Here is a 16,109-nt window from a genome sequence, read left to right as displayed (position 1 = left end):
ACTATTTTTTTCGGTGTGTACCCTAGTATTCAGAAGCCTAATGGGTTTTGATTAATCCAATCGGGAGATCGAGCATTAAAAGTTATTCTCTCTCCCAACAAGTGCGCTTTTCCCTCGCACACATTGAACTCCCGGAGCCAACTTAGGAAAAAATGGGGAAATAGCATCTTTGTAAATTATTGACTTATTTTCACAATAATGCATTGTTAATCATTCTCATTGAGAATGTTTGTATTGCGAAAGGAGACCTACTAGAACAAGATGTAAATTTCGTGGAAAGATAATATAATGTGATAGGTTCATTCCCTCTAATTCTAATTTAAAACTTCCATGAAAATCCCATTTTGACCCCAAAAAATCTGTATTGATTATTTTATAAATAAAAGAAGAAATTGAAATGGAGTTAAGACTGAACTTCCGAGAAACTTATGCTTTGAAGATTGCATTACTTCCAAATATCAACAATCTCCTCTACTCACATAATTCAAACAATTCCAAGCGGGACACTCCAAATTAACATTCTAAGAAAACTCATTTTCCTTGTATATTAATTAAACCAACAAGAAAAAGAAAAAAAAAAAAAAAGACTAGTCCTCGTACGGAAACTATATGAACCCCGACAATTGATCTTCCCATTGGCTCATATAAGAGTTGAGAACTCTAATTGAAGCAAACTTTCATTATCTAACTCTTTCCATTCCAGGGCATGAAGCTTGTGTTGGTTCCCATTCTTTCGTTCGTGATAGTGATCTCGTTTGCTTTCGTCCTCGTGAGCTCTAGATTAGCTTTCGGCAATCGGGACTGCACCCTTGCTGGTTGGCTACTATCTAGTCCTCTCTTCATGTTTTCAGTTTTCAACACGGTTGTTCTCGCGGTCCTTCTGGGAAGCCATGACCTGGGTTCATATGAAGTCGCAAACCATTTCATCCTCTCTTCGGATGAAGAAGATGTTCGCGAATGTGATGGACATAATTACAAAGGCCAATTTTCTGATGATGATGGTGTCGGTGGTGATGATGAGGACAGTAGTGATTCTGATCAAAATGTTGAGGACAGTAGTGATTCTGATCAAAATGCCGATTCTGCTGGCTACGATGAGGACGATGATGACAGTGGAGGCGAGGACGAGATTGGATGGGAAGATGAAGGAGAGCAAGATGGGGATTGCAATTTGGAGAAACGAATCGAAGATTTCATCGACAAGGTCATCACTGGATGGCGGGAAGAAAGGATGAAGGAGAACTTGACCGAAGTTTGATGTTATGTCATGATTTTTCTGTTGTTTCAACTCTTACGGGATCCAGCACATTTAGCCTTGATACAGTCAGATCCATTACAGGTCATCAAAAAACAGTTCCTTTTTCTTGTTTTCACAGGATCGAACTGTCGGGTAATGCCAATGATTCTAAAGAAAACAGGCTAAAATCTGTCAAGATGCTAACAACAGACAAGTTACAAGGTTTGGGAAAAATATTCTAACGTCCCAAAATCCATCCGAGACCTGCTCCATTATATTTTTGCAGTGCATCGCTCTTGATGCAATTAATGAAACCGTATTCAAGGACTTCTGACGGTCGAACCATTTCACCCGACTCAGGTCCTGGTAAAACTGCATAAACATTACAAAGGAAATGTCTTGATATACTCCTTGATTTCAAGGATCAGGACAGAATCTAAACGAATGATATTACATTATATATCGAGTATGATTGCTTTTGTGCGTAAGGCTTACCTTCTCAGCAGGCTGACCTGTTTTCTTTGCCCCAACTCGTTGAAGAGGTAGTCTCCTATTCTCAGAAGCTAGTTTGCCTCATCGCGAATGTCATCAGCATGCAAAAACAGATGCGTGGATTTCATCACTAGAAAGAGAAGAGAAGCACTAAGAAGAAACTAATCACATTTGGTTTAAGCCACAATCCAGCTGACCCTGCAGGTGCAGGAGATTGCAGAGGTATTCTTGAAAGCTTCATTGCAAATCGTTTACCCTGTACACAGCGGTACATGTATAAGATAGCTAACTCGATGTATAATTGATGGCACCTTAACGACGATAGAAGAAGTTCAGTTGCAGTATTTGTCAATGAGCTCTATGGTAAAGGATGTGCATATGACTAACATAACCTACTCTGCCATTACTAATCACATAATTGTGTCAAATCAATCTACATTATCCTAGCGGAGAACGATTACCTTCTCTCCAGCTGCGAGCTATCAGCCGGTCGGACTCTTCAAATTTTGCGTCGTGTCATAGATTGCCAAGCTAGGATTAGGTTGCCAACATGGCAATCATAAATCAGAGAAAGGAGGGAGGTCGGTTTTGCAGATCAGAAGAACTCCCATCTCCACCGGGGCCATTGATGGATTCGAGTCATCAATGCTGTCAAGATAACATAGTTTGATTGCTGAACTCTTCATCTATGTTCCGCCCGATGAAAATCACCCGCTCTCTTTACTGCAAACAGAATGTAAAATGAGTTGCAAGGCGTAAATGCATCAGCAATCCAAAATTGAGATAATCAGGTCAGTGTGGACCAAAAATGCATCAGATCATCACTTAACAGGCTTTTAAATCGAGTAAAAATTAACCCCAAATTCCAGAACCAATTAAGCACTAATGGAACCGTGAAGCAAATATAGAAGCAATGACTTATGAGAACATTCCACAAATCAACCCACTGCTATGTTCCCTCACCAGGCGCTCTGTACGAAACTCTCGGGGTTCATATAGGCATCATCTTCAACCCGTGCACGAGCTGGTATACAGCTCCTATAAAGATTTAAGTCTTCATCAACAGACTTGCACCGGGAATGTCTAGTTGCCCAAAGAGATCGGGATAGATATGTATTCAGCTTTTGACCTATACTGGAGTGCATGGAATTGCAGAATTTGGTAATTTAAATAAGGAATTGAAAGTACATATATATCTTTAGATGGCAACTTATGGGAAGAGAAAAATCTAGTGGAGCAAGTCTCAGTATCACCTGAATCAGCAATTCGATCGTATCAACAGCCAAAAATATTAGTGGACGATCCCAGTCTAGTTCATGAAAATCTAGGGGTTTCTTTGATGCCCTTACAACTTTCAGCACTCCTTTTCTAAGCATAGACGTGACATCCAGACAAGGACACGACTAATGCTGTATGATTGGAGTAAAGCCTATGAACTAACACGAATCCATTACAATCAGCGAAGTATGACTGCCTTCAAACCTTCGATGAGAACCATATTTTTCGAAATGAGTCCTGTGGTTTTGAGTTCAAACTGAAGTGCACAACCAGATTTTTAAAGTGACCAAGCCCCGTACGCTACACAGATGTGATCAACTGATGAAAACAAGCTTCCAGGGAAGGCAATTGTGGCTAACCTAACATTACACTTCGATGAATAACCCACCATTATTTCCAATCAAGAGATTAATATAGTTAATATGCCCCAATACCCGACATCAACTGCCTGCAGTGCGGACTTTTATTAACTTTGGCGTAAAATTTGACGTTGGCATTGGCTTTTGCTGATGCAAATGGACCTGAACATTACAAACAAGGTCGAAAGAAAGAATCAGTTTTGAGAAGATGGGTCCTCCAAGAGTGAAATTCAGCACAAAGAGTGAGAAAATGACCAATCTTGCGGACTGAACCTTCAGCCCCGAATAAAGCTTGGCCGTACAGCTGGAAGAATACAAGTAACCACTTAAACGTAACGTCTGCTCCATTTTCAATCAATGGGGGGAGGTGGAGAGGGTTCAAAATAGATGGTAACCCGAGGTTAGGCTCATGATCATCAGCTTAAGAGTGAAGAGACTGCCAGTAACTATAGTTTTCAGGATTGTCTAGGTTGTATTATACCATCAAACCTATTTACGGAATTGCTTCGGGTGTATAATTTCATGAACTGATGCAGTCCTAAGTAATTTGCCCTCATCAGAATCCCGGTTGGAAAAGCTTCTACATCCTTCGGATCGTTGTCTTTTTGACTGATAGATTTTACGACCCAAGAAGGATATCAAGATCATTTCACATAAACATACTGATTACTGAGGAGGAAGAAGCAAGACAGAATCGAACTTCCTTGTGAGAACAGTGCGATGCTTCTTCTCGAATAAAAAACTGCAGAAACTATGCCATTCTTCTTTCACCCTACAAAACAATATTTTCATTGTTCGCAAGACTAAAAGCCCAGGAATTGGCTAATTGCTATTATTCTCAAGATTGTTTACACACAGAAACAATGGTCCTAGCAGTGGCAATTGATCAAGTGGGCTTCTCGTAAGAGTTCTGCTCCCTGAAATCTGCAATGGCATTCTTAATCATATCGGCCACATTGGGCTGCACAAACAGGTGAGTGCTGTCGAGGACACGTATGATGAATTTCTGTGATGCTGGCATGGTAGCATTCAAGTTGACGATGAACTGGGCCATGGGAATGTCACTGCAATACAATGGAGGATATTTCATCATCACCAAGACGAAAGCAAAAATGCTGAAAGTTGGACAAGAATGTGGAACTAGCTAAAATCAGATCTTACCACTCGTGAAAAGGGCAGAACTCGGATAAGAATTTAAAGTGCTCACCATGAGATGAAGAGTCCCTTTGTCGCGTTGACCATTGTGTCCAACAAAATCAGACTTTCTAGTCTGACAAAATATCAAAACCAACATCAACAAAGAGAATACAAATATCAAAGATTCTTCAAAGCAAAGACATGAATACGTACTTTTCATGCAGGGAAAAAGAGTACAATGTTAAGATAAGACATCTCTTCATTTTGTATGAGTATAGTAACCGATATAACCATTTTCACAATACAAGCATAAGGATTTTCAAAGCTGGGTCTGGACTGCAACACACAGTTCTAGTTCCAATTGAATCGGATTAGAACCCAACCTCTCTTTTTCCTAAACCTGAACCAGGTCATGCAAGGTTACTTTTTGTGCACAATCAACAGTGTCAAACTTGAAGAATCAGATGTATAGCCTCATGGAAAGAAGATGAAGAGCCACACAATAGTACCTCAGGCCCCTAAACTTTCAGTTCCTGATCTTTGACATATTGAGAAGTCAAGTCAGTTGACCCTGACTCCACCCAACTACACCCAGGAACCTTGGTAAATCCCTTCTCCTGCATAATATTTCTTATCTTCTTTACATTGGTCCATAACCCCGCTGATGCATAAATATTTGCAAGCAGAGAATAATAACCGGCTCGGTCTGGCTCCAGCTCAAAGCAATGCATACCTGCTATTTCCCCAATCTCAACATTGTTATGCATCCTACAAGCAAGAAGCAGAGCTCCCCAAACCCCAGAATGGGGTTGAGTCGGCATGGAAGCTATTAGATTATATGCTTCTTTTATTAGCCCTGCCCGGCCTAAAAGATCAACCATTATACCATAGTGGTCAACTGAGGCCACAAGCCCATAATCTCTCATGGACTTGAAGCATCGGTATCCTTCTTCGACTAAACCAGCATGGCTATAAGCTGCTAACAATCCACTAAATGTGTGTAAATTAGGGTTAATACCAGCTTCTACCATCTCCTTGAACAGTCTAATAGCGTCCACTGCCCTACCGTTCATACCAAGCCCAAGAATCATAGCTGAATAAGAGACTACATCTTTCTTTCTCGAGTCATTAAACAGCTCATACGCCTTATCAATGCTCCCACACTTTGCATATAGGTCAATTAATGCAGTAATTAAATGATCGTCCATTCTTATCCCAAGCTTACGCATGCAAGATTCTATCCAAAACCCAGACGTCAAATCTCCAAGTTGTGAACAAGCAGATATAATACTTGAGAATGTTATTTCATCAGGCAAAATATCTACATCAGGCTGGATCATATCATTAAATAGCTGAAGGGCTTCCTGAGCCCGACTATTTTGCGCATAGCATGCTATCATGGCATTATATATAAGAAGATCTTTCACAGCTATTTGATCAAAGAGTATACGAGCAGAATCGACATCTCCACATTTTGAATACCCAGCAATCATAGTGATCCATGAAACACTACTTTGCTGGGGCATTGCATCAAAGAGCCTTCGGGCTGATTCTATGTTCCCGTAATCTATGTAACCACTAAGCATAGCATTCCAAGAAGCTGAATCTCTTTCTGGCATCTGTTGAAACAAAAGGGCAGCCTGCTCCATGTTCCTTACTCTCGCATAGCCAGAAATCATCGAGTTCCAGGAAACAACATCCTTCTCCGGGATCTCATCAAATATCTTCCGGGCCATTTTGACATTCCCTGTTTTCACGTACCCGGATAAAGCCGAGTTCCATGAAACCACATTCCTTTCGGGCATCTCATCAAAAATCCTCTGAGCAGTTTCCATATCACCAACTCTTGAATACAAATCCAAGAGCGCTGTTTGCACATAGACACAGCCACAGAAGCCAAGTTTATGAGCCTGGGCATGAATCAAACTTCCACCGACCTTATCTACTTTCCTAGCACAGGCCCTTAAAGCAGAGGACACCGCGAAACTACTCGGACACAGTCCTAGCCTCTGCATCTCACTGTACAGAGAGCACGCCTCACTGAATCGACCATTTTGGGACAAAAACCGCACTGTGAAGCCCCATGAAAATGCATCTGGGGCTTGCATATGGTGAAGGATTAATTCCACATATCGAATTATGCTAGCCGAGTAATTGCTAACGGAAAGGAGAACCTGACGGACCAAAAGAGGTTCAAGGTGGGTAACACTATTGACAATAATGCAAGCATGAATTTGCAGGGCCTGCTTTGGTGTTATCCGTTGGTTTAACAGGAATTTCAGTTTGGACACCATCAAGATGACACCTTTGCACGGTTTCGGATTTCAAGTTCTGACCCAAGCTCTTATGCCTCAGTACTTAGACCCCTGAATGGTTCATAGCTCATTTTCCAACAGAGGCTGCACAAACAAGTGAACATACGGACAGTGAAACCTCAAGGGTGCAACAATAGAAGCACCAGAGACCGACAGAAAGTTGGAACCATAAGGGCAGTTGCCAGCCAATACTAAATTTTAACAACAGCAACTAAGTTCCGTCCTTCTTGGAGACCAACTATCAGGCAACAGTTGCAAATCAATCTAATCACTGATTGTTCCAGAAATTTACAAAATTTAAATTTAAAAGAGAGATTAACGGGAAGCCTGTCACTTTTACTAAAACACCCTGAAATAAAATTGAGTAACTCTCATTACATGCCTACGGTGCTCAAAACCCGTTCACAATCAAAGAATCAAATCAGCAATTTAGGTAGAATCAAACCTGAGTTGATCTCAATTCACAAACAGTAAGAACAACACAGCTAGAGCAGTTTCTATTGAATCTCAATTCAAGAACCTGAGTTTGATCTCAATTCAGAATCACTTTCTATTGAATTTCAATTCAACAATTATCAGCTAGAAACAACAGAGGGAGCAAGTACCACCAACGAAATCCACCACTCAAAACCACAGAATCTTGAGCAGCCAAACCACGAAAGCTCATCCCGCAGAACATCTAATCGCTCGAGACCCAGTAGATGGGTTCACTAATTTTCTTGCTTGGTGGGAATTGTGACGAAATCACAGAGGGAAGAACGAGTCATACCTTATTGGGCAGAAGCAGGAGAGGGGCAAGAAGTCGGTCTTGGCCAGGAGGCAGCGACGGGTAGGAGGCGGAGACGGTATGGACCGTCGACAGGGAGGAGCCACCGACGGGGAGGAGCAGTTGAGGGAGGCGGCTTGGTCACTTAAGTAGCCGCTCAGAGGCCGGACAGTTGCGTCGCGGATGGGACATCGACGGGAGGGAGGGGAAGCGGAAGGGGCTAAAGCCAGAGGGAAAATGGGCCGGACCCTGAAAGTGAAGATGGGCTCACTATAGGCCCAAAGGAAGAACCCCAGCCCAAGAAGTTCTGATGTTCCTTCCCTTCCTCCCCCTGTAATTTAGTCTACTGGAGCTCTCACTTCGTTACTCGAATGGATGATGTGCATGCCCCGAGGATTTTTCCCGTTGGCGAGTATTGGCAATACCATCCCGAATGAAGCGAATGCTATGCCGTCGACATCCATGGAGTTTGAAGGCATTGTCTACAGTCTCTCGATCTTTCTTTCAAATGATTTGTTCTGAATTCTCTTTTTAGAGTTGTAGCTCAAAACAATCCAAGATGTTTTCTGTGGTGCAATATTCATAAATTATTCGCAAATGTAACTTCAAGACCAAGGGTGAGTGGAATTTACAAGCGGCAAGGCCAAGTTCATTAGGCTAAGCCCTCCGCAGTATTATTCTCAGCACACATTGAAACCTGTTCCAACCCGAATTCCACCTTGAAGCTATGTCGAATGAGACTCGAATGATTTGAACTCTTTCAGGAAAACAGCTCCATTCATCCATCCGCTACCATTTACTTCAATAATCTCTAAAACTGCAACAATTGACCTTTAAGCGTGTATAAACAGTGGAGGTACAGTTCCGGGGCCAGAGAAAAGAGGAGTGGCTAGGGGCGAATCAAGCAACCTCCACTCCTTGAAGAGTTACAATCCAAACAGGAGGATCCCAAAAAAGTTCATGCATTCCCTCTAACCGCTTTGCTACCTATTCCATCTTGATACATAATGCACCATATGAGGGGTTGAGTTTCAGTGTCGGACAGCTGTTTCGTGCCATTCAGAAAGCAGATATTGATGCACCAGCCCCAAATCATTCGTGATCGTGTTCATCCAGAGCAGCCATAATCATCCTACAAGGGCAGAGCAAGGATTACACTTTTGCCATTCCGGCAGCTTGGAAATTTGAAACAAATAAAGTTAATGACTATGGTTGGTAACTATACCAAAATATAGTGAGAAAGAGCAGAAGGATGAGATAGGCTAGCTTGAACAGCCTTTGTTTCTTTTCCCATTTGAGCATGTTGTATATCTCAGTTACATCCACGAGATGTTGCCGTCGCATGTACCTATGATAAAGACAGAAAAGTTAAAGCCACTCACTAGATGATTATAAGTAAAATATCACGAATCAAAGAAGAAAATGTTGATGAATCAGGAACAAGCTATATTAGGAATCTAAATGATGGATGGATGTAAGATCAAAGCCCAATAAAAGACTTGTATAAACACGTTAGCATTGGAATTGGAATGTTAAGAATGAAACAATATCGCCAACTGAAAATCTCACATCAGGGACAACAAAATCAAGAATAATTGCATGTTTTATTATTATTAGAGAAACAGCTAATGCAAGTCAAAGATAATCCTGAGAAGATATTTCATGCAACAGCTTTGGTACCGCCTAAAGTTATTGAAAATATACCAGATATGATATCCCACGATTACTTGAACCTGTCAAATCGTAATCCTAGCTAAGCAGTTATAAAAACTCCATCTTTGGCAATCAAATCAATGCGGGATCAATTGAAGTGGCCTGATAATCTAGATAAGGAAAACATATTTATATGGGATCTAGCTCGATTTACTTTGGAGGATAACATGATGTAAGGTGACTTACAAATCCACATTGTAGTAGAGGTATGGAACAGACAGCAGGGCCATGGCCCAGTGACCAGTCACCAAGTAGAAGAAGCACAGCACTCCTTGTACGAGGAACTCCGGCATTATGACTCTGTTTATGCGCGACGAGGAATCATATGGGTTTATGTAATCGAACTCCAGGTCCGCCAAACACATAAGCTGCAAGAAACCATAAACGGCTAAATTGCATTGCTTGTATAACCCGTATATGCATGAAATCAAGGAGCAGGCCACGGAATCATGCCTTATAACAACAGAACCCATCTAAAGACTACCTGATAGGCAGCATGAACCAGCACCGACAATCGAAAAAACATGAGTCCTAGAAGCAACTACGTGCTACAAAAACTGCGATCACGGCTGCTTTGTTCAATCGAATACATTCATAATCAATGTGGAAATCCCGGAAAATTGCAAGCCCAGTTAATTTGTCGATCAGATTCTTGCTTTGCAGAAAAAACAGAACTGTCGGCTAGTTCTACGTGTAACAGCAGCAAATCCAATGTCCCATCTTTATCTTGCCCACCACCAGAGAACTTCATAAACGGGGAAAGAACTAAGCTTTCGGCCTCCATTACTGAGGACTGAGCTTCAACATCGCAAACAATGTAAAATAAAGTCCCACGCCTCTCACGGCGAACTAGGAGGCAGTAGCTGAAAGCTAGGGTTCGAGGGGGTTTGACCTGCCAGACGATGATGACGAGAAGGGCCACGATGAAGAAGAAAGAGACGAGCCACGCGTAGAGATCCCCCATGGTTTCCGCTTCGTGCTCGCAGTCTCTATGCCGTCCTCTCTTCCTCCAAACTCGGCCTTTGCTTTGATTGACTCGGCTCAGTTCTTCGACGCTGTCGCAGAGTCCACAGGGGAGGAAGGGCAAGAGAGCGAGTGTGACCGAGAGAGGGAGGCGTAGAATAGCAAACACAAGCGGACATCGCTTTAATGCGCCGGGTGCGCAGCGGCCTCAGGCTTTATGTGAGTAACTCTCTCTTGGAGTTGCTCAGTTGCTCTTTTTAAAAATTTCCCTTTCTCGTTTGTTTCCAGCTACAACAAAATCTTTTTTCCTAGTAAATGAAATAAAGGGAAGGGGTTTCCAATTGCAAGGAATTTATATTTCCTAGTAAAGAACAAGGGGGAATAACGTGACCCAATGTGGTTATAAATAAGAGTCGAGTCTGAAATTTTTGGAATCAAATTAATTAAGAAAGTGTTACTGTACTTATTACATTATTTCGTGAATTATAACACGTTATCTCTATGAATTTAGTCCATTTCTTTCGCCGTATATTGTATATTTTTTGGTATTCGGAAGGCCATTGTTTTTCCGACTAAATCTTGTACAAACCGGGCAATCTCATTAGAGGAAAAACTCTTCCAATATTAAATTTTCTCCACCCACAAGACTTGAACTCGAGACGTTGCTCTACTCGAGATTTGCGCTTTTCTTTTCAGGTATACCATATGGTATTTGAAAGTCCAATGGACTTCGATAAATCCAAGTATGAGCGACTAAAGAAAAGTTCTCCCTTCTAAACGTGAATTTTCTTAATTCACAATACTTAAATCAGACATCGTTTATTAGAAATAAACGCCGACTCACCTAAATCAACCAATGTTGGTCTTGACGATGTGCCTTTGCACTTGATCATGTGTCTTATGTCTTACTCAATTTGTCAGAGGAAAAGAAGTAGATTTATTTTATTTTTATTTTTTTCTAATTCAGATAATGGACTTGGGAGCACTCCTCGATAATACTATCAACCGGATTGGATCGAATAACATCGGAGCCCTCCATAGGTGCTTGGCACATATTACGGATGAATGATCCAATCCGAGCGAAAAAATGGAACTCTCATCAATGCTATTCAAATTTTCATCCGACAAACAACGGGGGGGTAAGCACGAGATGTGTTGCAAAACAGGGATCCCTTTATTCTTTAGGATCAATCTTTACGTTGACTCTTCCTCATTGAAATGTGATTGAGTCCCATACTACATATTGTCGCCCTCTGACATTCATGAATATTACAAGAATGCAACATCACTAATCCCGTCGTCGATAATTGTCGCTGGGGAGGTTTAGAGTAAAATCGAAAAACATGCCGGTTACTCCAAAGCAGTAGTTCGGTCTCCGTCTCTTGATTACAGGCATACCAACATTCTCCAGAACTTGCGGGTTCTTCTTATGAACATACAGATTTTTTGAGCAATCAAGGATGGGAATAATAGCAGAGGAGCCAGGGTGGGTCGAGGATGAGAGCTCGGTCCCGATGGTTGAGATTGAGCTTCTGTACTGAAAGAACTAGATGGCCCATTTCCCGTGCCACAAGTGCGCAAGTAGAATTTTCTGCTGCCAAGATCCCCCATAACTTTGGATTTGTCCAGACCTATTCAACCCAGCAAGTTAAAAGATCAGATCTATATAGCAGGATGAGCTTAACGATCATGGAATCGGCTTATCAAGGGATTGTAGATAACAAGCTCACTAAGCGACCTCACTCCTATTTTTAGCAGTAATAGGGACTTTGAACTAAGAAATAACATTCACTTAGCATGCTTCTGCAGCTTCAGGTCATCAATGTTTATGGTGCAGATTCTCTAGTTAATGTGCATCATCTTGATATTCTTTTCGGGTTTCTAAAAAGACTAATGCAGCATAGAACTTCAGTAGAAAGAAGAACCGAACTGACCAGACATTGACAGCCGAACAAGTCTAGAGCTGGTGAAGGAATGCATGCCAAGCACAACAAAGATTTCGAGACAGGGAAATAGGAAAATAAGGGCAGAAGTTAAAACAAATTTTTGCTTACTTTGGAGGCTGAAGTGGGAGTGATGCAACTTGAAAGCCGATGAGCAATCGGGGTCCAGCTTCGGAGATCGGCCCTCTTCACTGTACTTGCCGACAACAAGCTTTATGGTCTCCTCCACGGTGGAGCTAAGTTTGAGCATAACCTTCACGGGCCCAGGACTTCCTTCGACTGCCACATTGACCACCACCTTCGTTTCATTCTTGGGTCTCTATGATCAAGATTAGTTTTCATTGTTCAGCTCGGAAGATTACTTTTGACAAGTTCATAGTGCTGCAGAGTAATCAATAGAATTTACAGCCGGCTTCGATTCCGAGGTTGCCCACAGGGCCACAGTGGAATTATAGATTTGATAGTTTGTTTTAAAGGCAAACAGCTGAAATTCGAAAACTCCAATTAGCTTGCCAGGACATTATTGCAACAGTATGACACGGGACAATCCTATTCCTATGCTTAGTGCACGACTTCTCGATATTGCCGCAGCAAAGAACCTGACCCTCCAACTGAGGAAAAATCCATGGGTTTACTTGAGACTCGGGCCCATCCGCAACCCAAAAGCTTAAGCCAATGGGTTGCTAGACCATTATCTCTTATAAACCTATGGATTTCCTCTCAATTTTTCCATGTGGGATTACTTTCATCACCCGCCCTCATCATTCTCCATATAGGAGAGAAACCGGCCCAACAATTCCCCCCCATTCTCGACTATATGGAGGACTTCGAGCCGGGTTTTTTACTTCCGAACTCGGATACCAATTGTTAGGCCCTTACCATTCTCCATATAGGAGAGAAATGGGGGGAATTGTTGGGCCGGTTTCTCTCCTATATGGAGAATGATGAGGGCGGGTGATGGAAGTAATCCCATATGGAAAAATTGAGAGGAAATCCATAGGTTTATAAGAGATAATGGTCTAGCAACCCATTGGTTTAAGCTTTTGGGTTACAGATGGGCTCAAGTCCATGTAGGCCCAAGTGGATATTTTACATCTTATGGCACGATTAAGGAAAAGAATTATGCAGCTAATTAGTATATCCCCCATTTTGCCAAAACTGCTATGTGATCGGGACATTAGATCTCTAATTAGAAACCCCGAATCTATAAACTAAAGATTTTGAGAGATATTCTCCGATAATCAGTTAACAAAGTTCTACTTAACGATGAGTTATCGGGTCTGAACAAATCAGAAAAGTGGCACTAGATTGGCATGGAGATATTCCCCATTACCTCACAGCTGATCTGAGGAGAGCTCCCAATCCCAAACAGAGAATGAGAGGAACCGAATATATCCGTACAGGTCTGGGGCCTGATCAGCACTCCTTGGCTCAAGCCCGGATCTTCTGCACCGATAGCGCTATAGGGAAGCCCATGTTCCCGTAGACAGGGCAGCTCGGGCTCGGTGGACCATCTCTTGAGCATCTCAATGCCCGGTTCGGGGCGCGTCGATGATGATGATGGCGACGACTGCCGAGCAGAGGGCAGGGAGGGCGACAGGCGGCGGCGTGGCATCTTCGAGCCCCCAGAGAAGGAGGCCCGGCGCAGGCGACGATGAGTCCTCTCTGGCATGAAAGGGTCGTTGTGGAAAGAATTCTGAGGAGCCTTCACAGTTGACTGGCGAGCTGTCAAAACACAGTTTTATTGGAAACTTGGGACTACTTCAGTCCTGAGAATCTAGAGAAGGGGCAAGTGGAAGCAAAGGAGCTCCGACTAGCTTTCCTCGATGTTAACAAACGCCCGGAGCATATGAGCCCCAAGATGTTTGTAATGTAGGACCTACTTTATAGTCCTTCAGGCTTACTTGCACCGGGTTTACATTACTGTGTACCGTTTTGTGGAGTTGACCGGTAGTTGCTAGCAGTTGCTTGGGAGAGTAGGGGCCGTTGATTCCTCAGTAGGTACAAGAAGCGATCCGAAAACGATGTTGAGACCAGGGGTCATCACCGTTTGGTTTGGGTCAATTTGGGGTAAAATTTCCGCGCACTGCTTTCATCGATTTAGAAACTTTAAAACTAGTCCTCGAGAACCGAAATTGAAATTAAGAAAATAATTGACTCTTACAAGTCGGTTCTCGGATTACCTCGAGAAAAAAATAATATAAGAATAAAACTAAAATCTAACAGTGAATGAAAAAATGAAAAAGATCTTCACGGATCGAGAGTTGTCCCATTCGGCCTTTGTAATTGTGAGGCCCAGTCAAGTAGTAAAGGTAAGAGGAGACGAAGAAGGGTATGGTTTTTAATGAAACTGAGAACAATCAACAATCAGAGGGAAAGAGAGAAGGCAAGTTTGAAGTAAAATGTGATTCGTGATGTTTTGATTGACTTGGTTGACGGAGCTATTGGGCTGGGCTTAATTTGGGCTTATATATTATATATTAAATGTTAAACATAACATCTTGTAAATTTTTTATACATTATGTAAACTCAGTTAGGGTCACGGTATTAAGATATGTATGGCTTGTTTAGTTTGCAAATGTGATTTTAAAATCACAATTTTAACCTAATTTTATCCACAATAAAATAAAATAATTCATATAAAGTCATAGATTGGATCTCATTTATACTACTCCTTTTCAATAATAAAATAAAATAATCCATACAAAGCCAAATGATGGACCTCATTTACACCACTATTTTTCAAAATTAAAATATAATTTTAAAATTCTACTTTGAAACCAAACGCAGCAATAATTTTCAAATTCGAACTCATAATCGGAACAGATAAAAGGATGAGAAACCGACCCTAAAATCAAAATGTGCTCTAGAAGAATTGAAAAATCGGGACGGTTGGCGCTGTTTGGATCGGATTTTCAAGACGGTCGGTTTTTTTATCAACCCTACTTGAGACAAGCTCACAAAAGGGTCCCACAATCACTAATTTCTAACGTGTCGTTTTCCATGCTTATCCAAAAAGTAAATGTAAAACATGTCATTTTCCACAAATTAAATTGCAGTAGACCATGTGTCTCCACAACGCGTTCCTGAATTTACAGTTGTATCTATACGTATATACAATATACTAAAAGCCGAGGCGAAGAGTTAAGAAGCGTCACGTTGAGTGAAGGAAGCTTTTCTTGTCAGGACTTTTCGTGTTACTGCTAATAACAACACTACAAAGTGACGAGATATTGTGATATCATCTTATTTTTCATATCTGAAACGGCTTGCATCATAAAAGACAAAAAAAGATTAATTTATAGTGATGTATTAAATTACCACATTAAGTTTTTCACGATACAAAATTATTTTTCGTATTTTGTTTGAGATGCTTCTTAGAAGATGGAAACACTTATTTCGTATAACATTAAAAAAAGGCAATTATCTCATGTCGAAAAACTGAAAATAAATCCCTGGATTTAAAAGAAATTAAATACCAGAATCTATTCGTTCGAGCTTTCAAATCGGAGGTTGACTCATTTACTTATCCCTAATAAAATTTGCACGACCGTAATTTCAATGGAAATCTTACAAACATAAATCTAATAATGTTCTCATCCATAAAAACCTAGTCGAGGCCCAATCACTACAAGAATTATCTATTGTGGAGAAAATCTTACAGATGGACTCAACTGGAAGATTCTGGAGGAGTTATACGCATGGAAATTTCACCTATAATTTTTGACAAAATTCCTGTCCGGAATTCTTTCAAACTTTTCTATTTCCAAAAATTATTCTAAGTCAAATCATTTTAAAAACTGACAGCCACTAAATCTAAGAATTATTTTGTAATTGTATTTAATTATTCCAATTTAAAATTAAATTTTTTAAAAATTTATATAAAATAAAGAAAGCTTTTGTACA

At 41.1% G+C, this 16,109-nt stretch overlaps 5 protein-coding genes and 1 pseudogene across 6 annotated transcripts; 1 reads left to right on the top strand and 5 right to left on the bottom strand.

Annotated features, from left to right (window-relative positions):
* Positions 1-706: 706 nt before the first annotated feature.
* LOC116206886 (nonsense-mediated mRNA decay protein 2-like) lies at positions 707-1,258 on the top strand. Its single transcript, XM_031539722.1, has one exon. It carries the CDS (start codon positions 707-709, stop codon positions 1,256-1,258), a length of 552 nt encoding a protein of 183 aa, XP_031395582.1.
* Positions 1,259-1,459: 201 nt separating this feature from the next.
* On the bottom strand, positions 1,460-2,874 carry LOC116206879 (annotated as a pseudogene).
* A 1,162-nt stretch (positions 2,875-4,036) lies between these two features.
* On the bottom strand, positions 4,037-7,784 carry LOC116210888 (general transcription and DNA repair factor IIH subunit TFB5). 2 transcript variants are annotated; one of them, XM_031545020.1, is made up of 3 exons: positions 7,588-7,784; positions 4,574-4,636; positions 4,037-4,430 (listed from the first exon to the last, which is right to left on the bottom strand). In XM_031545020.1, exons 2-3 carry the CDS (start codon positions 4,606-4,608, stop codon positions 4,253-4,255), a joined length of 213 nt encoding a protein of 70 aa, XP_031400880.1. In that variant the 5' UTR covers positions 4,609-4,636; positions 7,588-7,784; the 3' UTR covers positions 4,037-4,252. The 2 variants fall into 2 exon arrangements, with proteins under 2 accessions (XP_031400880.1, XP_031400870.1); XM_031545010.1 differs by lacking the exon at positions 7,588-7,784 and adding an exon at positions 5,013-5,222.
* On the bottom strand, positions 5,014-7,734 carry LOC116210873 (pentatricopeptide repeat-containing protein At4g22760). The gene is made up of 2 exons (XM_031544988.1): positions 7,588-7,734; positions 5,014-6,902 (listed from the first exon to the last, which is right to left on the bottom strand). Exon 2 carries the CDS (start codon positions 6,795-6,797, stop codon positions 5,022-5,024), a length of 1,776 nt encoding a protein of 591 aa, XP_031400848.1. The 5' UTR covers positions 6,798-6,902; positions 7,588-7,734; the 3' UTR covers positions 5,014-5,021.
* A 549-nt stretch (positions 7,785-8,333) lies between the features above and the next one.
* Positions 8,334-10,527, bottom strand: LOC116210881 (protein cornichon homolog 4). The gene is made up of 4 exons (XM_031544998.1): positions 10,190-10,527; positions 9,484-9,665; positions 8,810-8,932; positions 8,334-8,716 (listed from the first exon to the last, which is right to left on the bottom strand). Exons 1-4 carry the CDS (start codon positions 10,259-10,261, stop codon positions 8,677-8,679), a joined length of 417 nt encoding a protein of 138 aa, XP_031400858.1. The 5' UTR covers positions 10,262-10,527; the 3' UTR covers positions 8,334-8,676.
* An 886-nt stretch (positions 10,528-11,413) lies between these two features.
* LOC116193171 (uncharacterized protein At4g22758-like) lies at positions 11,414-14,005 on the bottom strand. The gene is made up of 3 exons (XM_031521964.1): positions 13,537-14,005; positions 12,315-12,522; positions 11,414-11,891 (listed from the first exon to the last, which is right to left on the bottom strand). Exons 1-3 carry the CDS (start codon positions 13,873-13,875, stop codon positions 11,647-11,649), a joined length of 792 nt encoding a protein of 263 aa, XP_031377824.1. The 5' UTR covers positions 13,876-14,005; the 3' UTR covers positions 11,414-11,646.
* Positions 14,006-16,109: the final 2,104 nt, after the last annotated feature.

This window comes from Punica granatum, chromosome 1, assembly GCF_007655135.1.
Source record: "Punica granatum isolate Tunisia-2019 chromosome 1, ASM765513v2, whole genome shotgun sequence".
Classification (NCBI taxonomy): domain Eukaryota; kingdom Viridiplantae; phylum Streptophyta; class Magnoliopsida; order Myrtales; family Lythraceae; genus Punica; species Punica granatum.
This window is presented reverse-complemented; position numbering and strand designations above follow the sequence as displayed.